General features: G+C 51.8%; 2 protein-coding genes and 1 long non-coding RNA gene across 4 annotated transcripts in view; 2 read left to right on the top strand and 1 right to left on the bottom strand.

Annotated features, from left to right (window-relative positions):
- NDOR1 (NADPH dependent diflavin oxidoreductase 1) overlaps positions 1 to 21,514 on the top strand; it is a 55,673-nt gene that overhangs the window by 29,963 nt on the left and 4,196 nt on the right. The window contains exons 2-28 of one of the 2 annotated variants that reach the window (XM_058158941.1): positions 4,739 to 4,816; positions 5,690 to 5,841; positions 6,060 to 6,184; positions 6,399 to 6,559; positions 7,576 to 7,746; positions 7,980 to 8,084; positions 8,713 to 8,853; positions 9,265 to 9,672; positions 10,041 to 10,266; positions 10,459 to 10,676; positions 10,890 to 11,078; positions 11,603 to 11,787; positions 12,006 to 12,198; positions 12,808 to 12,962; positions 13,224 to 13,333; positions 13,550 to 13,674; positions 14,271 to 14,618; positions 14,926 to 15,083; positions 15,316 to 15,397; positions 16,014 to 16,232; positions 16,602 to 16,742; positions 16,878 to 17,044; positions 17,503 to 17,609; positions 17,866 to 17,984; positions 18,205 to 18,392; positions 18,736 to 18,848; positions 19,075 to 19,199. In XM_058158941.1, the coding sequence (XP_058014924.1) occupies positions 4,750 to 4,816; positions 5,690 to 5,841; positions 6,060 to 6,184; positions 6,399 to 6,559; positions 7,576 to 7,746; positions 7,980 to 8,084; positions 8,713 to 8,853; positions 9,265 to 9,672; positions 10,041 to 10,266; positions 10,459 to 10,676; positions 10,890 to 11,078; positions 11,603 to 11,787; positions 12,006 to 12,198; positions 12,808 to 12,962; positions 13,224 to 13,333; positions 13,550 to 13,674; positions 14,271 to 14,618; positions 14,926 to 15,083; positions 15,316 to 15,397; positions 16,014 to 16,232; positions 16,602 to 16,742; positions 16,878 to 17,044; positions 17,503 to 17,609; positions 17,866 to 17,984; positions 18,205 to 18,392; positions 18,736 to 18,848; positions 19,075 to 19,199 (4,498 nt within the window). In that variant the 5' untranslated portion in view covers positions 4,739 to 4,749. Of the gene's footprint in view, positions 1 to 4,738; positions 4,817 to 5,689; positions 5,842 to 6,059; positions 6,185 to 6,398; positions 6,560 to 7,575; positions 7,747 to 7,979; positions 8,085 to 8,712; positions 8,854 to 9,264; positions 9,673 to 10,040; positions 10,267 to 10,458; positions 10,677 to 10,889; positions 11,079 to 11,602; positions 11,788 to 12,005; positions 12,199 to 12,807; positions 12,963 to 13,223; positions 13,334 to 13,549; positions 13,675 to 14,270; positions 14,619 to 14,925; positions 15,084 to 15,315; positions 15,398 to 16,013; positions 16,233 to 16,601; positions 16,743 to 16,877; positions 17,045 to 17,502; positions 17,610 to 17,865; positions 17,985 to 18,204; positions 18,393 to 18,735; positions 18,849 to 19,074; positions 19,200 to 21,514 lie in introns of those variants that run through there. The other variant, XM_058158949.1, reaches the window with a different exon arrangement.
- Positions 1,119 to 21,514, bottom strand: part of LOC131185948 (uncharacterized) — a 26,651-nt gene continuing 6,255 nt past the window's right edge. Inside the window, exons 2-3 of the long non-coding RNA XR_009152268.1 lie at positions 4,212 to 4,813; positions 1,119 to 1,345 (exon numbers count right to left, since the gene is read on the bottom strand). This is a non-coding gene — a long non-coding RNA (uncharacterized LOC131185948). The remainder of the gene's footprint in view (positions 1,346 to 4,211; positions 4,814 to 21,514) is intronic.
- RNF224 (ring finger protein 224) lies at positions 1,339 to 3,391 on the top strand. The gene is made up of 2 exons (XM_058159003.1): positions 1,339 to 1,448; positions 2,074 to 3,391. The coding sequence occupies exons 1-2, from the start codon at positions 1,429 to 1,431 to the stop codon at positions 2,579 to 2,581; spliced, it is 528 nt and encodes a 175-aa protein (XP_058014986.1). The 5' UTR covers positions 1,339 to 1,428; the 3' UTR covers positions 2,582 to 3,391.

Here is a 21,514-nt window from a genome sequence, read left to right as displayed (position 1 = left end):
CCCTCCTTGGTGGGGCCTGACTTCTGGGGAGGGGGAGGGGGCAGCGACCCTGTCTGGACTTTCTGACAGCCAAATATCCAGATTTGTCTGTAGGAAGAGGAGAATCTGAAGAATGGGCAAAGCACCTCTTGGTCTGAAGCAGTCCCGTTTTTCTTCCTGCTTCCTTTTATTGTTCAGTCCATTTGGAAATTATGGGGACTTTATGGAAAAACAGGAGCCCATGATGGAACAGTGACCCAACTCTTCAGAAATTTGGAATTGTCATTTAGCTTTCTTATCTTCATATCAGGAAGCAGTTTACAATAAATGGTTAATGCGGCATATCTGGAAAGCTAGTAGATTGCCAGATCCCTACCAGTTCAAACAGCGGGGACTAAACTATGAGCCTTAAAGCTACCAATAAGAGTCCGAGTAGGATTTAAGATTTGCCCTAAGAAGAGTATCCTCCCTTCCTGCAGAGAAAGGAGTCCCAGGCAGGGAGCTGCTGGTGAAAAGTCCCCTTCTAGACCACTGGCCAAGGGTCAGTTTCAGTTTTCAGGCCGGAGAATGGCATCCCAGAGGCTAATCCGAATCTGCAGAAGGATCAACTCTACCAGCAGCCTCGCATCCCATGCCTCCGCTCCACCGTGCCTCTTGTTGCAAGCAGTGTGGCCCCAGGCTGTTCCCCACGTTGCCCAGTGGGGGGTTCCTGTTGAGAACCGCCTCCAGCCAACAGCCCCTCTCTTCCAGGTATTCATCTCTCAGCCTCTGGGACAGTCCTGGACTTAGGAAAGAACAGCCTCAGTCTCTCCCTCCCTTCCAGCCTCCCTCTCCCTCCCTCCTTCCCTCTCCCTCTCTCTCTCTCCCTTCCTCCCTCCCCTCTCCCTCCCTCCCTCCATCTCCCTCTCTCTCTCCCTTCCTCCCTCCCCCCTCTCCCTCCCTCCCTCCCCCCTCTCCCTCCCTCCCTCTCCCTCCTTCCTCTCTCTCCCTCCCTCCCTCTCCCTCTTCCTTCCTCCTCCCCTCTCCCTCCCTCCGTCCATCTCCTCTCTCCTCCTCTCTCTCCCTCCCTCCTCTCCTCCCTCCCTCCTCCCTCCCCCCTCTCCCTCCCTGCCTCCCTCCCTCTCTCCTTCTTCTTCCAATCCTATGGGTTGTTTCTCCTGTGGGTGGGAGGTGAGCACTTCAGGCGTTTGTGCAAAAGGTGGTTTCATGACTAACATCCAGGGCAGTGCTGGGCAGAGGAGTTGGAGGAGGCAGGCAAGGAAGGAGCCTATAATTGTGTTTCTGTGGCTATTGTTGGCCAGGACACCAGTAACTCTATCTTGTGAAGTTGGCCTCCTCTTGGTAGATACAGTACCAGCAACTGCACCTGAAATGTGAATAATTTAACAGCGTGAGAGGCTGCGGCCAGAAGCTGTCAGCCTCCCTTTCTTTCCCTGAAGGAGAGTGAAGATGCAGCAGGAGCAGGAAATGTAAGTTTCTCCCACAGAAACCGCCCTGCCTGCCGATTGTGTAGCCACAGATCCCCATCGGCCTTCACTCTTTGGCTTTGGGTAAGGTGAGCCCTCGCAGGGGATCGTGGCCTGCTGACCACAGTTTGGAGGCCATTTGTGGAGGTCATCCCTTTTGGGGTGCTGCATTTGGGAGGGATTTCCATGTAATTTTCTCCCTTTTCACTTGAATTGAGGCTCTTAAGTGACTGGCTTGGTCAGCTAGTTGTCCCCTGCTTTCAAGGGGTCAGTTTTGCTGGACAGCTTTGCAATTGCAGACGATGCCTCCAAGGGAATAAGGCACCACCTGAAACCTGAAATTCCTTTGCCAGCAGCCTGGCTGTCCAGATCACAATGTGACTGGGAAGTTGTGCCTTCCTCCCCCCCCCCTTTTTTTTTTTTCTCTAGTTCTGAGCTTCAGAAACAGAATCGGGAGTAGATTTAGGAGTTTCAGACTGACGGGCATTCAGAGGCAGTCCCTGAGCTGACGGCCTTCTGCAGCAGGCAGATTTGAAAGAGTGGCAACTGAGACCAACTGGAGCTGCTGCCCAAAGTCTGCTTCCACGTCTGGTCCTGAACGACTCTTCTCTTGGGTTCCTCCCTGCAGGACTGCTCTGCCTTCTGGGCCTGAGGACGACGAGGCTGCCAAGCCCGGCCTGGAGGCTGCTGTCCCCAGTCCCAGCAGCCTCAAACTCGAGTGCGTCATCTGTTACTGCTGCTATGACCTCTCTGCCCACCTCCCTCGCCGCCTCTACTGTGGCCACGCATTTTGCCAGGCCTGTATCCGACGCCTCAATGTGGTGGCCAACGAGCAGTGGTGGATCCCGTGTCCCCAGTGCCGCCAAAACACCCCCACCCCACGCGGAGGGGTGGCAATGCTTGACTTGGACCTCGCGGCCTTCCTCGCCGTCAAGTCCGAGAAGGTGCTTCCCCGGCAGGGAGGCCGGCTGTCACTGGAGCGGTTCTCCAAGGAGAAGCCGGTCATCACGGAGCAGCCGAGTGGCTCGTGCCAGGAAGTCTCGCCTGAGCCCCAGCCCTGCCTTCCCTGGAATGGCTGCTGCTGCCCCTGCGACCCCACTCTCTGCTGTGGAACCGCTGCGGCTTTTCAGAGCTGAATTAGCTTCCTGCCTGCCTGGGGGGAGTAACTGGGAAGGGAGGAGAAGCATTTGCTCATTGCTGGACTTCAGATTCCAGGATTTTCTGAAAACCTTTTTGCTGCAATTTTCAGGGCTTCTAGCACCATCTCCTAACCAGTCCAGGGGTTGCGTGTAAGCCCTCCGGCCTCAAATCTTGCACCAGCTCCTCAGTGCTTGCTTGGTGATGGCAAGCTGGGCATTGCTGCAGAGTGTAGCCAGCTGGTCCTAATCCTCGGGTTGCGTTCTTAGTGAGGTGTTTTATTTGGGTCTTAGTTGCAAGTGTCTGTCCGAATAGATCCGATGGCTCGGACTCTGCCTCTAGTCTCTTTTTAGTCAGTCACAGGCTGCTTCCAGAGAAGCACTAGGTCTGGAATGGCTACAGAGGAGGGAGAGCCATTTGTCTGAAATGATATAGGGTCTCCTGCTTAAGCAAGGGGGTCCTACTAGAAGACCTCCAAGGTCCCTCCTAACTCTCCAGTTCTGTCATTCTGCTCTTCTCCCCTCTTTTATCTCTTCCCCTGATTCCTTTTTGTCTTTTTGCTGGACTGGGCACCAGGCATCCTTGGAGCAAACACCCTCAGTCCTTTTTTGTTTTCCATTTTGGAGAACATGCTTGGCTGTGAGTCTGTTGGGGGCTGAAACTCAGCAGCGTAACACTCTTTGACTCTTATATTTTCTTAATTTTTTTAGGTTTAGTCTCTTTTTCAAAAACTGGAATGTTTTTCTGACAGTTTCCAAGTGAGAGAATATCATACTGCTATGCTGCTGCAATAGTAATATTAAAATATTTTCTGATATGAATTATGTCATAAGTAGAAGAAAATAATGTTAACGATAATCTACAGAGCTGTTAATTTCATGAGGAGTCCATACTGGACAGTAAATTTCGATTTTCAAATGTGTGATACCCGAGGACTTCTCACACACTTGGTAAAAACGTTGTTTAACAGTGTGTTTCTCAGCTCCAGTCCTTTAATTTAACTTGTTGAATTCGGCACAAGTGAAAATACTGAATTTAGCCCATCTTGGATGTTTGAAGGATAAGCAGCCAGAGCCGTATCAAATCACGAAGGGATCCAAAAGGTTTGGCTGCTTCTGCTTTCCTGATTACTTGATCTATCAAGGGCTATTTTAGCTTGAGATACTTTGATTGTTTTTTAATTAAAAGTCACAAATCTGCCTTTCTAAATATGAACCTGCTCGTGATTTTTCTGTGCCTTGGTATTTGTTAAACATATCTTTATAAGTGGCTGTTATTATAAATAAAAAAAAAAAAGCAGGCAAATTCTTACTCACGAGTATGCTTTTAAAAGGCAGCCACAAAAGCTTACAACCTGAACCTGGAGGCACAGAGGAACAATCGGTAGCCCCAAACCAAGGGGAAACCAGCGGGGGAACCCCTTCAGAAAATCCCCTCTGGAAACGGGACCCCTTTTCGGGTCACGCTTCCCTTTTGGGGCAGGCTGTGGAGGGTCTCCTCAGACGGTGGGTCTGGGGAGGCTCAGTGGGAGGCCTGGGCAGAGCCCTAGGTGCCTGGGCCCGTTGCTGTTGCTCGTGGCCAGGTGAGAAGGAGGAAGCCCAGGTAAGAGGTATTCGGGCAGGTACTTACGTCTGTCGCAAGAGGCTTCAGTCACTTGTTGTTCTGGCCCTCGGAGGCCTCGGAGGCGCAGGTGTCTAGGGCTGCATCACTTATCCTCTTCTTGCTCCAGTTCCTGCCTGGGTGAGGCCCGTTGAGGCCTAGAGAAGCCTGCCTCAAGTTAGCAGGGCCAGGTAGGGCCCAGAGGGTCTCTTGAGAGGTCTCGGGGAGGAGAGGTGATGCTCTGGCTGCCCGACCCATGGGGCGGAGGAGGATGCCCAGAGGTGCCCTCCCTCGGGAAGGGCCCAGCTCCCTGGCAGGACCCCACGTCCCATGTGGCACGGTGGGGTAGGATGGGGAGTTTCCAGTCCTATTCAAACGTTGTTTCTCCTTTTCCTACACGGGTGTTCCAGATGGACTCCGTCACCAAATAATTGGGCAGCTCTCAAGTGAGAGAGCCCTTGATCGATGGTGGAAATGTATCCAATGTATCCACTTAAAGGGGTTTCCACTTCCCGGAGGCTGCCGAAGAAAAACGATGGGTTTTCCTCTGATTTTAGGACCGGTTGAGATGGGCGGAGCAGAATCGCACTGGAAGGTAGTCTGGGGGCCATTGGCATTGCTCTTCATAAGTTCTGGTGAGAGGATAGTTCATTTAATCTTTTATCTATGTGAACTATATATATATATATATATATATATATATATATATATATATATATATATATATATATATATATATATATATAAAACAATTTTTTATTTTTTACACACAAACAACAACATACAATATATCTTTTCTGAACCAAATATTAGCCAGGTACATGTTTACATCCAATTTGGTTTTTTTCAACATTTCTTATATGCTTTCATCAATATATTTTCCTTCCTTTTTTATTTCCCTATTTCATTTCTCTTAAAACTCTAATCTTAACCTCCACCCCCAATTTTAATCTTTAATCAGATTTATCTCTCTTTCCCCCCCTTTTTTTTCTATTCCCGTTGATGTTAAACTCTTGTACTCCCATTTACTAATTTCATTCTTTTTAATCTTCTACATAACATCAACATGAATGACAAGTTTTAAATTAAATATTTCCTTTTAATGCCCTCTCATTTCTTCCACTTCTGGGTCTGCTTAGTCTCATTTTATTATTTGGATTGAAAGATTTTAGCCTGTGGATTCTAACAGTCCACGCGAGTCTGGCTGTGTGGATGAGGACAGAGAGTGACACAGAAGCTGCTAGAAGGTTGCCTGCAGAATCAGGGCCAAGTTGCTGCTAGACCAAGGAAGAAAGCTGGCCTGTAGTTCAAAGAACAGATCATCCGTGTGCTCCATCATGCCTATGATAAGTGGCCGTTCTTGGGAAGGTTGAATCTGATGTGTCTGAAACTCAGGAGCTGTTGTAGGACTGAGTGGAACTAAACCCCGTAGGACTAAAGCTTAGCCCTTTTCTGTTTAGCAACAAAAATTCTGATCCAAGATGCATCTTTACTGCTTCTGTATGCAGGACTGGGGTGGTGCCCCCCAAAGTGGATCCCATACAGAGATGAGTTCTGCTTCTATATCCCAGCTGCTCCTGCTCTCTCCTGGAAGGAGGCCAGAGCCTTCTGTCAGGACCAAAAGGCAGATCTAGTAGTCATCAAGGATTATAGCAAGCAAGTAAGAGGTGGTCTTTGCAATCCGCACTCCCTTGGGGAATAAAAAGAGGAGTGGGGGGAAAACTGCCCATGCAGGTGGTTGGCTTAGGTCCAGCTGCCATGAAGACAGCTCTATTGCTGCACTGGCCATAGGAAAGTTTTAGCCTTCCTGCTTTCTGTAAGAGCAGAGACAATGCTGCTGTGGTCTCAACCTTGCCTTTGAAACTTGCCTTGGCACAGATGTTCCTGAGGGACCTTACCGATGGTGCCAGGGGTCACGCGGCCTACTTCTGGATTGGACTGGCATGGCGAGAGGTTCAGCTCACCTGGGTGGATGGCACTCCAATATCACAGAGTTGGTACAGGTGAGGGAAGAAAGAGTTTGGTGTTTGGTTGGTGGGTGTCCCAAGAGAAGGGAGGATTCAGCCAACGTACACCAAGCTGCAGAGGTGGCCTAGTCAGCCTCTCCTCTCCCATCTCCTCCTGACTGGAGAAGACCTTCCAAGGTGGCCTCCAGGTCACGGAACATCCAGTGAAAAACACCCTTTTTGCACGGAGTCCTATTTAAATCTCCTCCAGCTCACACCTTGGTTTTGAGTTCTCCAATTTCTCCAGCCACTGGCTCCAGGGCCACCCCGGGAAGAAGCACTGCACCCAGCTTGTGGGCATCTATGCTGCGCAGTGGAGAGACTGGGACTGCGAGGCCAGCACCTCATTTATCTGTGAGAAGCTGATGAAAGGTATGGCAAGTAAAACATCTGACTCGCTCTTTCTCCCTCCCAACCCCAAACCAGGAGGAAGAATTTCATACAACAAATACTGTGGAAAATTTATTTATTTATTTGTCAATCATATATAAGATAACAGGTAAAAGTATAAACATAATTTGGATACATGAAAAGAGTAAGTAAAATTAGGACAGGGATGGAAGGCACGAGGTGCACATATGCACGCCCCTTACAGACCTCTTAGGAATGGGGTGAGGTCAACAGTAGACAGTCCAAGCTTAAAGTTTTGGGGGTTTGGGGAAGAAACTACAGAGACAGGTAGTGCATTCCAGGCATTGACCACTCTGTTACTGAAGTCATATCTTCTGCTGTCGAGTTTGGAGCGGTTACTTGAGTTTGTATCTATTATTTGCTCGTGTATTGTTGTGGTTGAAGCTCACGTAGTCATTGACAGGACATTGTGGTAGATGATTTTATGTACTATGCTTAGGTCAGACTGAAGTCAGTTTAGTTCTAAATTGTCTTAAGTCCAAAATTTGGAGTCTGGTGATATAAGGTATTTTATTGCAAGCAGAGGAGTGGAGGACTCTTCTTGTGAAATATCTCTGGACTCTCTCAATTGTATTTATGTCCGATATGCAGTGCGGGTTCCAGACAGATGAGCTGTATTCAAGAATTGGTCTAGCAAAAATGGAATTAAATTAGGGGCATATGCACCGTGGCAATGCAGAGAAAGGCATCATTCTGTGTCTCCTCCTGATGAAACCTGACTTAGTCCACATCTGTTACACACACTAGACAACTCATCCTCAGGACATGAAAGCAAAAGGTGCTTTCTTACTGTTACTTAGGAGTAGGGTGGCTTCGAACAGGCAGAATTCATCTGCCCTCTCCAGAGAAGTAGAAGGCGTTGCTAGATTCCTTCTCCTTGGTGTGAAACCAGTTTCTCTTTGAAACCACGCCTGCCTGGGTATTTGAGAATCTCCACAGACATTTTTGAAACTCGCATATTTTTCTCTCTCGTCCAGATGCCTTTTCCAGCAGCACCAGAAAAGTGCGATTCCGCTCTCACTGCTACGTCTTCCATTTCCCATCCTTGCGGGAACAGAGGTCGTGGGGAGAGGCCCAGTCTTTCTGCCAGGAGCTCGGCGGAAACTTGGCCATTATCCACGATGAAGAGGAGAATACTTTTCTGTCAAGTAAGATGTCTACCAATTCTCCGGGGCCTTTGTGGAGATTCCTGATCAGTTTTCATAGTTGCACAGGCTGATCAAAAGTGACCCAACTGGAACCGTCAGGCTCAGCCGCCTCCTGTCCTTCGATTTTCTGCTTTTGCTCCTCGGAGAATGCCTGTGTCCGAGGGGGGGTGGGGCGGGGAGGGGCAGTGCTCTTCAGGTGTCTCATCCCTGCTGGTTCTGCCCCTCCCCTCCAGGTGCTTTTCCTGAGGATGGCTGGCACCTGTGGATCGGTCTGCACCTGGAGGCCATGTGGAAATGGAGCGATGCCTCGGCCCCCACCTACCTCCGGTGGCACTCAGGTACTTTTCTGGACCCTTGGGTTACGTGGCTGAAATCTGTTATTTGTCTTGACATTTCCTTTTTTTAAAGAGCCTTTTGGGTTATAATTAAAATGAAATCATAAATGGAAGAACAAAAAAAAATCTGGGGCCTCTGGTGGCTCAGCAGACTAAGTCTGTCTGTTATTAACACAGCTGCTTGCAATTACTGCAAGTTCAAGTCCCACCAGGCCCAAGGTTGACTCAGCCTTCCATCCTTTATAAGGTAGGTAAAATGAGGACCCAGATTGTTGGGGGAAATAAAAGTTGACTTTGTATATAATATACAAATGGATGAAGACTATTGCTAACATAGTGTAAGCCGTCCTGAGTCTTCGGAGAAGGGCGGGATATAAATTCAAATAAAAAAAAAATCCCTGTCTTGTTACAGCACATCATTTCTATAACATTATTGTGCTACTTTAATGAAATTGATGTTGGAGCTTTACTATACTGAGCGAGGGTGTTACAACCCATTCACAGATTTTAAAACTCTCCTGTCACACCATCTCGAAGAAAATTGTAACCTACTTGTGAGAATAGGCTGCAGGGTGTCCTGGAGGTGTGGGAGGCTGACGGAGCCCAAAATTCCCCCCTCCTCTCCCTTTAGCCCTGTCCGCAGAACAGGACCGGTGCGCAGTGCTCAGTCTTCGGCCCCTGGATGGCGGGCAGCATGGGACGTGGAAGGCCAGGCCTTGCCAGGTGCACCCTGCAGCCGAGTACATAGGTTTCATCTGCCAACTCCAGTATGGTGAGTGCAATGAATTGAGGTCAGAATTGCCAGACAGATCCACACCCAGGCTGTCCTTTTTAATAGTCTTCAAGGCCAACCTCTTCTAAATAACCGAGGAAGTGTGGAAGCATGTAGAATAACCTCTTACTCTTGTGTTGTTGCGGAACACAGTGGTGAATCCCACAATGGGAAGCGTGATTTGGGAATCTTTTTGTGTGCCGAGCCCAGAAGAGTAGGCCTCTGGTCTGTTGAACTCACTTTTATCTAAAACTCTAGAAAAGTCAGATCCTTTCATGGGCTGGGAGCCTCATATGCCTTCAAGAAATGATCCGAATACTACTTCAGAACCCAGCTGCAAATTCCCTCCACAGGTTGCTCTTCCTGGGTTTCCTTGAAGGAGGCCTAATTCATTCTGCTCTTTGCTGGCAGATTCCTGTGGCCCTCCGGAACCTGTTCGGTTTCTCCTCCCGGGCGGGATGGGTCCTTATGCCACAGCTGATGTCACCTTCTCTTTGACTGCCCATGCCACCTTCTCTTTGGCTTTGACCTGCTTCCATCCGAACGGCACCCTCTTCTTGATTATCTTTGAGTGCAATGCCACTCATATCCATGGCAGCATCTTTAGTGAACACAGCAGATTTTTGGTGCACAAGAACTACCTTCGTACCCCTTTCCCCCCCGGCCTCAACACCTGGAGCTTCATCAGCTACCCAGATGGCTTCGCCTGCTTCTTCAACCACCAGGAGCACTTCCGGCTGTCGGACAACCAAAAGGCCTTCCTTGCAAACATCAGCTCCTTGCAGATAAGTGGAGCCACCGTAGCCAACACTTCCCTGGGTAGGTTGGTCCAGTCAGCCCCAAGCAGGCACAGCAAGGGACACAAGCAGCCGCCTCAGGTGGTGGGGGACAGGCCTGTCTTGGCTGGTGCACCCCGACCCCACTCAGTTGGAGAAGGGCCTGAGCATAGGCTGCTGCTCTCCTTCTCATGGAGGGAGCCCTTCTAGGAGAGCTAGTTTCATAGCCATGCACTGGAAGTAAGGAGGCAAGAGATCCCCTGCAATTCTGATCAAAGATGGCTGTCTCCAGATCAGAGGGAAAAGCAGAATTCAGAACTTTCTGGTTGGGGCTCTCCTGAATGTTTTAGAGGGTCACGGAGCCTCTGTTGCCCCCCTGGGTTGCCCTCACCCCTTGGCATCTTCTTCCAGAGTATCCACTCTCCTCTGACTTGCGCTTCGCCCAGGGGAGCAGCCTGCAGCTGGAGGATGCCGTCCACTGCTACCTGGGCAACTTCACTCTTGGGCTGTGGATCCGAAGCACCTTCCTGGACTCTCCTCGGATGTGCGCAGTCAGCTATTCCTTGAAGTGGCAGCAGCAGGCAGAGTTTGCGCTCTTCCTTCTCTCCCCTTCTGGACTGGAATTCCACGCCAAGGGGTGAGGCGGGCAGGGGCTGTGCCGTTGACTCTCTCTCCCTCCCTGGGACCACTGCAAACCCACATCCAGAGGCCCTTCCTCTGGCATCTCTCTATCCGCTGGCCACACGGACTTGCCTGGGAAGGAGCAGCGCGAGAGGACCACGGAGGGAGTTGAGCCTTTTCCCAGGTCCTGCTCTGGTTCTTCTTGCAGAGCTCTGCTGTTCAGTGGCACCCGAGTCCTCCTTTTGGATGGATCCTGGCATCACCTGGCTGTCTCGGTCACCAACACTCCCGGCATTGCTCCCTTCAAAGTCTTCGTGGATGGAGAGACCTGGCAGCCAGACGTGTCCGAAAGTGGTGGCTTCCTGTGGAAGGGGCTATCCCTGGGGGGAAGGCTGAGCCTAGGGCAGCTGGAAGGTGGCCACGGGGGTGAGTCCTGACTGAGTCCCTTGGGGGATGATTTGCACCGGTGCCAGAAGTGACGGCCGTTACCATCTCAAGTGCCCTTCTCCCCCCCACCTTCTTTTTCTCTGTAAGGCCTGTATCTAAGTGAGAGAAGCGTCCTGCCTATAGTTACTCATTTATCTGTATGTGTGTGTGTAGCATAAGGCAGGGGTCTTGCTGACCAGGGTCACCTTGCAGGGGCCAGCTTCTACGTGGGCGATCTGAGTGAGGTGAACCTGTGGGACCGAGCCCTTTCTGAGTTCTCAGTGAAGCAACTGTCAGCCTTGAGAAACAGGTGGAAATTCCCTGGGAACGTGGTGAGCTGGAGCCAGCTGGTTGTAAAGAAGCCTCCAGGTGTGCAGTTCAGCCCTCCCAGTGAAGAGCCAGGTAAAGAGGCGGTGGTGGTGGTGGTATTTTGATGGGTTGGGTGGACACCAACTATGGCTGCCCGGATGGGGGAGTTTCTGTTGGGGCATCGCGACGGGCTGAGTTGGGGGTGATGCAACTGCGGGTCTGTAGGTGCTCCATTCACCTTGCACGTCCCAGTTGGCCTTTTCGTTCACATCCCTTTGTTGGTGGTTGAGTTGCTCCCTCTCCACAAGAGGAATGGGGATCCCTTCCCAACTGCTGGTGTCACCTTCCTTCCCGGCTTCCTCCTCGTCTGCATTTGCCTCCAGTTGCTGCCCAAAGCCTAGTTGGGCCCACTGTCCAGCAGGATCCCTTGGTCTGGGGATGAGCGCCCTCCCCCCAAGGAAATTAGGACAGCAGGAATTTCTTCCTTACTCAAAAACACTCCAGCTCCTCCTCCTCCTTCAGAGCTCCCAGAGACAAGGGTTAAGTTCACTCCAGTTCTTTGGAAATAAATGGTGAACCAGAGTGTTTTGCTTCTCCTCTCCCTCTCCCATCCCTAGCTCGTCCTTTTTTGTGGTTTGGCCGCCTCTGGCTCAGAGGGAAGGCTCTGGTTCTCTGCACAGACCCAGAGTGGTCCATCCTCCACATCCAGCCCCTGCCTGGCCCATGTGCCTCACGGGCTCTCTGGGGATTGCAGCTGAACGGCCGCCTCCGCAATGTTGCAGACCCTCCTGCCTGTCTTCTGGTCAGTCATGACTTGTTTGCATTTTTAACTCTATATTTTGCTTGTTTGTCTTTTTTGTCCCTGCAAACCCTGGATAAGTCTGTAATTTTTGAGGGTGCAGACATTCCTGAGTCCGTCAGAAGAGTACTACTTGATTTATGACCCAAACTTGCTAAAGTAATTTAGAAACCAATTCAAAGTATAAGTCAGGTGAGCCACTCTTGGTCTATTCTGTGCAGGTGGTCTCAGGTAGCTCCTCTGTTCTGAGCAGCTGGGACTGCTCTCCTGACCCTCGGAGTAGCTTCCGCCTCTTGCAGGACATGCGTCTGCAGAATCTGCACTCGGGGCTCTGCTTGTTTCAAGAAGCCACCAATGCCACACTGTATCTGGGAAAATGCACTCCCCAGGCCTTGTACTTCTTTCTGGATTGGGGTAAGGAACTCAGTGGTGCTCATGATGTTCTCGGTCCTCCCTCTGCCTCAGGTGATGCTCCGAAAAGCCTCTGGGGAAAGGAAAGAGCCAGGATGGATTGGATGCATCCAGCGGTGAAATGCTACTGGTTCGCTCCCGTTTGGGCGAACTGGAGTGATAAAAACTACAGGTTTGGGTGAACCGGTAGTTAAAAAAAGCTACTGGTTCTTCCAAACCGACATTTCCAACAACCAGCTGTGCAGCGGGGTTTAGCTTTGCTAGAAAGCAGGAAATCCTGCTTTCTAGCGAAGCTAAATTGCGTGCCACAACTGATTTCCCCCCCCCCCTCGCTGTTCTACTTACCTTCCCAAGCCTCCTTTTGGTGCACACTGCGAATGCGCACTCAGCGTGTGTTTGGCACGCTGCATGTATGTGCAAGCAGCGAACCAGTAGCAAATCAATTCAGATTTCACCACTGGATGCATCTCCATCCATCTGCCCCCACCCTGCCCCCCCCAAAGCACCACCAGGATGCTTGCTTAGGAAGCTACTGAGCCTTCACCTCACTCTGAGGCAGGAGGAAGCCAGCTGTGTTCTCAGGCCACCCTCCACCTGCTCTTTTCTCCCCAGATGTGCACTGTCCCCATTCCAGGGGCTGGAGACCTTGGAAGGACAAATGCCTCTTCTTCGTGCTGGACGCAGCTCTCGAGTGGAGCCAGGCACAGAGGTTCTGCCAGCGGTTCCAGGGGGGGAGCCTGCTCTCTCTGAACAGCCCGCAGGATCTGGTGAGCAGTTGAGCTTTGGGCTGGGAGTTTCTGGTTGGGCTGCCTGGAGCAATAAGGCCCAGCCACTCAGGATCTTACTGGGAAGATCCAAGCACAGCAAGGAGACAAGGGCCTTGCCTCCTCTGGGGCCAGTCTGCTGCAGTGTTGTGGCCAGAGATTTGGGTGGGTGGTGAGGAGCAATGGGCAGTTCTGTGGGTTTGGCCTCTGGAAGGCCGGAAATCCCACGCGGCGGAATGCACCGCCCCTGTGTGTGCATTGCAGATGTGGCTGCAGGGGCAAGTGTCAGGGAGCCTCTGGACAGGGTTGCACAGCAGTGGCAGAGATCTGTGGAGCTGGCTGGATGGGACCCAGTTCAACCAAGCGCTGAAGCGGTAAGATACCTCCCCACCCCTGAGGCTGCCCTCCAATAAGCCCTCCACTCTGGGTTGATCTACTCCATACAGAAAAAAGGCCAAGGCTAAACTCCATCCAAGCCTAGCAGGTTGGCATGTAGAGCCACTGGGATCTTCGCTGACTGGGCCAAATGGGTGTTGCGGAGCTAATTGGTTTTTTTCGCATCTTCTCCTCTTTAATTCTTTTCCACGTAGCTTCATGTTCTCTCTGGAGCCTTCCAGCAAAGCAGTCTGCATGCTTGCTCTGACCTCTGGCTTCCTGAAGGCTGAGCCGTGCCACAGGCCTCACCGATGGATCTGCCAGGCTCCGCGCCGAAGTGGTAAGAGCTGGTGGGGAAGAGCACGACTCCTTGCCCCGTGTCCCACAGCTCTGCTGTCGGGCGAACAACTTTTCCACACAAATGATACTTAAGAGGAACCCAGCCCCCTTGTGGCAAGGTGAAAGCTGCAGACAGTTGTGTTTTATGGCTGATGGTGGTAGGGAAGGGTAGGGTAGAGAAAAAAGGAAGAAGACAACAGGGGTGCCTAAACGTGGCAAGGAAGGAGACAGAGCTACATGGAATAGGAGGTCGAATTGCCCACTCCAGCCGTGCTCTAAAGGTGGCATAACCAAAGCCTCAGCCTTTGGTGGTGGACAGTGCCTTCTGGTCAGCTGCTGCATGGTCTGAATCCCCTCCCTTTCTTGCCTCTGTTCATCCAATTGCTGCACTTTTAAGGATCACTTTTTTATTTACTAAGCAAGCCAGCTGAAGCACCGGCTGACCTGGTCTCTCGACCAAAGGAAAAGTTTGCGGAGGGTGTGAGTGTGAGGCTGTGAAAAGAGCAGGAGGGATGAGGCTGGCTCGCCTGCCAGGACCGTTGGCCAGGAGAGATGAGGCGTTCTTGCCTTTCACCTGGCCTGTTCGGTTTCCTCCAGATTTGTACATGACCTTCCCTGGGAAATCCTTTGTGGGCACCAAGGCTGCAGACCTGAGCTTTCGTTCGCTGCAGGCCGCCAAGCAGCAGTGCAGCGCATTGGGCGAGGGCTGTGATGTTGTGGTCAGCACCGTGGCAGGCCACCACCTTATGGTGGGGAGACGCTTTATCACCCTGGAGGATCCTGGAGCAGCAGCAGCAGCAGCAGCCGTGCACGTCAAAACAAGATGCTCCCCGGGCTACTCTGGGGAGGACTGCCAATCGATGTGTCCTCGATGTGAGCCCAGCTTGAGCTGCAACCCACTGACTGGCCTCTGTGATGGCTTCCTCTATTACCGAGAGGCTCCCGGTAGGAGAACTGAATTGGCCCGTCCAGCCCAGGCCCACCCCTGGCTCCAGCTTTGCCTCTCCCACAGCTCAGGCTTGGGAACCAGGCTTGCCTTGGGCTTGTCAAGAGCCTCTCCCTCAAGCCCAGAAGAAGAGACGAGGGACCCTGGCCCTGAGGGGTCCCGAGAAAGGGGAAGAGCTTGGGGTGTAAAGGGTGGGGTCTTCCAGACAGAAAGAGCATGTCTGCCTCAGCTTCTTGCCCTGGCTGCCCTCTGGGATGACTGTGCAGCCACCTATCTTGTCCTTCAAGGTGAACCCTCTTCTCACAGCCCTCATTGCCTCTCTGAAGTGCCTTCCGCTTGAGGTATGGATATTTGAGCGAGGAAGTTGCTGGTCTTACAAGCGCTACAGTAGTCAGGTTGAAGCCAAGGCCGTGTGCAAGAGGTATCTGGGCAGCACAGTGAGGAAGGTTCCACCCCTCAGCAAGGTGAGGGGCGTGGGAGCCCTTCTTCATATACGGCAGCGTCTCCCCACCATAAGGTGGTGCCCTGCCTTGGAGTTGTCCCCTCCTCTCCGGCAGGCAAAACCCTTCCTGTGAATTGCGATAGTATAGTTGCTCCATCTAGAGAGTTTTTGTGAGGATGGCTTGGATACCCGGATGCCTTTGGAAGCTGACCTGCATAGTCCTTCTGGCCCTCACCTCTCCCTGCCCCTCTCAGGTCCCAGCAGACCCCTCTGCAGATGGGAGAAGAGGCTTTCAGCAGCCAGGAGGCTCACTTTGGGCTTGCCAGCGAGGTGAAGGTACGGCTTTGCTCCACACAAACCCAGCCAAGAACAATTCTGGGGGATGAAAAGGGGAGAAGGACACAAGTTTTCACCCACAAATGCTTTGCCCTAAAAGCACCAAGAGGTGACCTGCTTCCTCTGGGATTTGACAAGGACAGAACCTGTTACAGGTCCCAGTTTTATCCGAGTCTCTTCAGATATTCAGGAAAACTTGAGCTGAATTCAGACTCAACAGGCCATGGAACCCAGCCTCGGCTCACTGCCGTGACTAACCTGGTGCCCCTATGGGAACCCTTGGCCAATGCAGGAAGCTGTTCTACGCTACCAACTGGCTGATCATTAGTCAGGCCAAGAGCCTGCCCCACCTGAGGTGAGCAGGAGAGCATCTCCCGGCTAGCGATGGGCTTGGCCTTCTTCCATGCGCATCCTCTCCTCGCTGTTAATTCACACCCAGTTGTTACTGATGTAGGGGAAAAAAAGGGGTGGGGGGAGACCTTGGAGATGTGCCTAACCTTTGTGCCACTCCGAAGGGTTAGAGCTCATCCTGTTGTGCAGGGGCTGTGCCCAAAACGAGGGGCTTTGAGCTTTACTTCTAGCTGCAGAGGCAGATGTTCACCGTCATCCCCTGCAGATGTGAAGCTGCCTTCATTCAGGGAGAAGCTGCTGCTGTCCCATCAGGAGGCTGCGCCCGAGCAGAGGCATGCCTCGTGGCAGGAGGCCGAAGATGCCTGCTACCTGCAGAAGGAACTCTGTACGGGGCTTCTGAGCCTGAAAGGCGCTCATTACACAGTGGCAGGGACGGTGCTGGTCGACAGCCCTGGATCAGGGGCTCTCCTCTCTCTGAAGGCAGGTCAGTGCCTTCCTGTCTTGACAGGACAGGCGAGGGGCTTCCCTCCATTGGCACTTCAGGATTGTCCTGGGCTTTCCGGCCCCCTGGACTCGCCTCCTGCGCTGCAGAGAAGAGCATAGCTCTCAAGGCCACTGGCTGGCCTGGAAGGCCTGGAAGGGTATTCTTTGCTAGAGTGAGGACCATCCCCGTTCGGCCTTTGGCAGGTTTTTGTCTTAATTTGACTGGTGAGCCCTGTGTGCTCTGCCTGAAAACCCATAGAACGAATCGGAGTTCTTCAGGAGCCGGTAGCAAGGCTGGTTCTTTGGAGGAAGGCCCGGTTTCCTTCGGGAGGGAAGGGATGGCCTTTCCAACGTCTTCTCCCCTTTGCAGCTTGCTCCCCTGGATTCTGTGGAAAGCATTGCCAAAGGCGCTCTTCTCCTTGCCTGAGCACGCACACCTACAACCCTCTGACCGGCCGGTGCGATGGCAGCCTGAGCTGTGTGCGTCGCTTCAGCCCTTCATGTCTTCATGGTAAAGTGTGCGGCTTGGTTTTGTGGTTGCATTCATTAAAAGTTCACAAATACATACGTCCCTCATGTCTTGGGTTTAAATATCTACTCAGGCACCATACAGCTAAATCATTAATACTGTTAATATTTCTCTTAGGTCTGGTACATTCCAGATGTCCAAAGGGTCCCGGCTGGTGGTTCTGGGGCGGACACTGCTATTACGTGGAGGAGCAGGGCAGCAAGAGCTGGCAAGAGGCCAAAGCTGCCTGTCAGGCCTATGGCGAAAATGTGACCCTCCTGGTTCTGAGCAGTGCCCAGGAAAAGGCCAGAAGTTTTGGATGTCTCTTTAAGAGGGGGAGGAGGGCGATGGCCAGGCAAGGCAAAACTTCCCTTGTGCCTAGCAGTAAAACAGAAAGAGGTGCTTTCTCAGCGCTGCGGAGCATTCTCACTTCAAGTTGCATTCTCCTTGTTACACAGCTGTTAATTAATAACAGTGTAAATATACCAAGATATTTAAACACAAGCAAGCAGGGAAGGCATCAAGACAAGCCAGGCAGACTGCTTTTAATAAGACGAGGGTTTGCTGTCTTGACCCTTGAGAGTCAAGCTCAGGCCTGCTTTTCCTCCCACTCATGCCAGCCCCTGGCGCAGGGAGCCTGAGCTGCCAGCCTTCCCATGTGGGCCCTGAGGGAACAGCGCAGGTCCCTTCCTTGGCAAGGCTGGCCTTCTTTCCCCGGGACGGCCGAAGGTTTGAGAGTGAGGGGGTCCCTTTTCCCTCACAGGCCTGGGTGGCAGCCATGGTGCGAAGGGGCAGCTGGACAGGGCTGAGTGATGCAGGCGGAGTCTGGAGATGGGAAGGAGGCCGAGCGGATAGCCTTTCTCCGCCTTGGTGAGCACCTTGGGGTAGGAAGCTGCTTTGGGAAACATTGGTCACCATTTTGGCCGCTCTGCTTCTCACTCCATCTTTTCCCTGGGCTCTTGGAGGCTGCCTCATCCCCCTCCTGCCCCCCAGGACCTGAAGCCTCTGGTGAATCTTTCCTTCCAGCTGCTGAAAAGCAGAGAGAGAAGCCACACAGGGCGTCCCCGCCTGTTGGATCTCCAGGCGATGCTCAGCCGGATGCAACCCTGCTTGCTTCCCCTGTCAGGTTCCCCGATGTGCCTCTGGTGACCGGAGGCTGCTTGGAGATTCGTCCCAGGGGAGACCCGGATTTGGCCACCTCTCCATGCTCCCACCTCAGGCCCTGGGTGTGCGAGGGGCTCTGGGGTGAGTGGCTCGCTGGGCCGTGGTGAGGTCGAAGCAGCCGGGGTCGTCCTGCAGCCCAGGCGGAGAGGTCCCGCAGTGACCGCATCACAGCCCAGCTCCCCATCAGCACGGCAGGGTGGGGACCTGGATCGGCTGCTCTTGGGAAATAAGAGCTACGGGCCGAAAGATGGGCTTGGCGGGCACCCTCTGGGCACCGTGAGTCTTTACTCGTGCCCCTCAGGGATGGCCTCTCTCCACTCTGGCTCAGCACCCCCGAGTTCCTGCCCAGCGGAGCCCGGCTGGAGCCACTGGAACGGCAGCTGCTACCTCTGGGACTCGTCCTCTGCTGGTGCCTGGCCAGAGGCCCTGGAGGCCTGCCGGAGATTCAGAAAGACAGAGCTGCTGTACCTGACCTCGCTTCAGGAGATGGTACCATTCCAGTTCTAAGCCGCCTTCCCATGCCCAGCGCACTGAGGTCTCCTGAGGGGCTGCTGTTACTTCCGCAGGGGGCTGGCAAGCAGGGACTGTCTCCTTCTCCCTGCGCAACTGCGGCCTCTGCCCCTTGGCCCTCTGGCGCTTCCTTTCCGCCCTGTGAGCCAGTCAGGAAGGGGTAGCAACTGGCACTTCAGGTTCCCACCAAGGAGACTTTGGCTCAGCTCACTTTGGGCCAGGGGCTTCTGGGCGGGACTGCGGGGGCGGGGGGAGGAGACTGGAGAGAACAGCTTCTGCTCCTGGAGGACCTGGAGACTGGATCCCTTTTCCTTCCATCCAGGACTGGGTGCGTTCCCACTTCCAAGGCACTTTCTGGACAGGCTTGAATGACCGGAAGGAGGAGTCGGTCTTTCGCTGGTCAGCCCTGGAGCCCCTCAGCCAGCAAGTGGCTCAGTAAGTGGCCAGTCTGCTTGGGGTAATCTCCTTCCTGCAACTGGACAAGGATCCCTAGCCTCAGATTGCCCCTGTGGCTTAATGAGAGGGATCCGTTAGGTTCCGGCACCCCCTTGCACCTTGCCCAGCCCCTCCCCGTCTGCTGGGGCCCCTGAAGCCTCCCCACTAGGACGCCTAGGGGGTGTTACAGGCTGGGTGTGACCCTTTTGCTCTTCTGCATGGACAGGCACTTGCGAGATGACATGGCAAATGGAGGGCAGAAGGACTGTGTGTGGTTTGACTCGGCAACCGGACTTCTGAGTGATGCCAGCTGTGGGGAAGAGAGGCCTTTCCTGTGCAAATGCCCTGAAGGTGAGAGACGTTGGCAGTGGAAAGCAGAGGCTCTTGGCCTCTTCCTTTCCTCCATGGGACGGGACGTTTGCCAATCCTTCCTCTGCTTGCCTTCTCCTCTCCCTCTTAGCTTTCCTGGATTCGCATGGTTAGGGGAGCAACAGTAGGCATGCTATGACGACCCAGAAAGGCTGTCCTGGGAGGACTGCTCAGCCAAGGCTCCAAAGTGGGCCCTTTCCAGGGTCCCTTTGGCTCCCTGGGCTGCTGTTGTGAAACCTTTCCAAACTTTAGAACTTCTGCTAAGCTCGTGTTTAGCTTTGCATTGTGAAACCACTTAAGCTTTTTCTTCTTAGCTTTGAAAAGCAGCTTTATAGCTATTTTTTTTGTTTGTTGTTGTTGTTAGTTGTGAAGTCGGGTCCGATCCATCGCGACCCCATGGACAATGTTCCTCCAGGCCTTCCTGTCCTCTACCATCCTCTGGAGTCCATTTAAGCTCACGCTTACTTCTTCAGTGACTCCATCCAGCCTCCTCATTCTCTGCCGTCCCATTCTTCGTTTGCCTCAATCTTTCCCAGCATTAGGCTCTTCTCCAGTGAGTCCTTTCTTCTCATTAGACGGCCAAAGTATTTCAGTTTCATCTTCAGGATCTGGCCTTCTAAAGAGCAGTCAGGGTTGATCTCCTCTAGGACTGACTTGTTTGTTCACCTTGCAGTCCAAGGGACTCGCAGGAGTCTTCTCCAGCACCAGAGTTCAAAAGCCTCAATTCTTTGGTGCTCAGCCTTTCTTATGGTCCAACTTCACAGCCATACATTGCAACTGGGAAAACGAGAGCCTTGACTAGACGCACTTTTGTTGGCAGGGTGATGTCTCTGCTTTTTAGTACTCTGTCTACATTTGCCATAGCTCGCTTCTTTTAATTTCTTGACAGCAGTCCCCATCTGCAGTGATCTTGGAACCCAGGAAAATAAAATCTGTCACTACCTCCATTTCTTCCCCATCTATCTGCCAGGAATTGAGAGGGCTGGATGCCATGATCTTAGTTTTCTTAATGTTGAGTTTCAAGCCAACTTTTGCACTCTCCTCCTTCACCCGCATCAAGTGGCTTTTTAGTTCCTCTTCGCTTTCTGCTATTAGAATGGCATCATCTGCATATCTGAGGTTGTTGATATTTCTCCCAGCAATCTTAATTCCAACTTTTGATTCATCCAGCCCTGCCTTTTTCATGATGTGCTCTGCATATAAGTTAAATAGGCAGGGCGATAGTATACAGCCTTGCCGGACTCCTTTTCCAATTTTGAACCAATCAATGGTTCTGTGTCCAGTTCTCACTGTTGCTTCTTGACCCACATACAAGTTTCTCAAGAGACAAATAAGATGGTCTGGTACACCCATCTCTTTAAGAACTTGCCACAATTTTTTGTGATCCACACAATCAAAGGCTTTAGCATAGTCAATGAAACAGAAGTAGATGTTTTTCTGGAATTCCCTAGCTTTCTCCATGATCCAGCGTATATTGGCAATTTGATCTCTAGTTCTGCCTCTTCAAAATCCTGCCTGTACTTCTGGTATTCTCGATCCACATACTGCTGGAGCCTAGCTTGTAGGATTTTAAGCATAACCTTACTAGCATGTGAAATGAGTGCAATGGTGCGATAGTTTGAACATTCTTTGGCATTGCCTTTCTTTGGAATTGGAATGTAAACTGACCTTTTCCAATCCTGTGGCCACTGCTGAGTTTTCCAAATTTGCTGACAAATTGAGTGTAGTACTTTTACTGCATCGTCTTTTAAGATTTTGAATAGCTCAGCTGGAATACTGTCTCCTCCACTAGCTTTGTTGTTGCTCAGATTTCCTAAGCCGATTAGACTTCACATTCTAGGATGTCCGGCTGAAGGTCAGTGACCACCCTATTGTGGTTATCAGGGATGTTAAGCTCGTTCTTGTATAGTTCTTCTGTGTAATTTTGCCACCTCTTGTTAATCTCTTCTGCTTCTGTTAGGTTCCTGCCACTTTGGTCCTTTATCATGCCCATCTTTGCATGAAACGTTCCCTTTATATCTCCAATTTTCTTGAAGAGATCTCTGGTCCTCCCTATTTTATTGTTTTCTTCTATTTCTTTGCACTGTTCATTTAAGAATGTATTCTTATCTCTTCTAGCTATTCTCTGGAATTCTGCATTCAACTCGGTGTATCTTTCTCTTTCTCCCTTGCCTTTCGCTTCCCTTTTTTCCTCAGCTATTTGCAAAGCTTCCTCAGACAGCCATTTTGCTTTCTTGCCTTTCTTTTTCTTTGGGATGCTTTTAGTTGCTACCTCTTGTACAATGTTGCGAACCTCC

This window comes from Ahaetulla prasina, chromosome 16 (assembly GCF_028640845.1).
Source record: "Ahaetulla prasina isolate Xishuangbanna chromosome 16, ASM2864084v1, whole genome shotgun sequence".
NCBI classification, from domain to species: Eukaryota; Metazoa; Chordata; class Lepidosauria; order Squamata; family Colubridae; genus Ahaetulla; species Ahaetulla prasina.
This window is presented reverse-complemented; position numbering and strand designations above follow the sequence as displayed.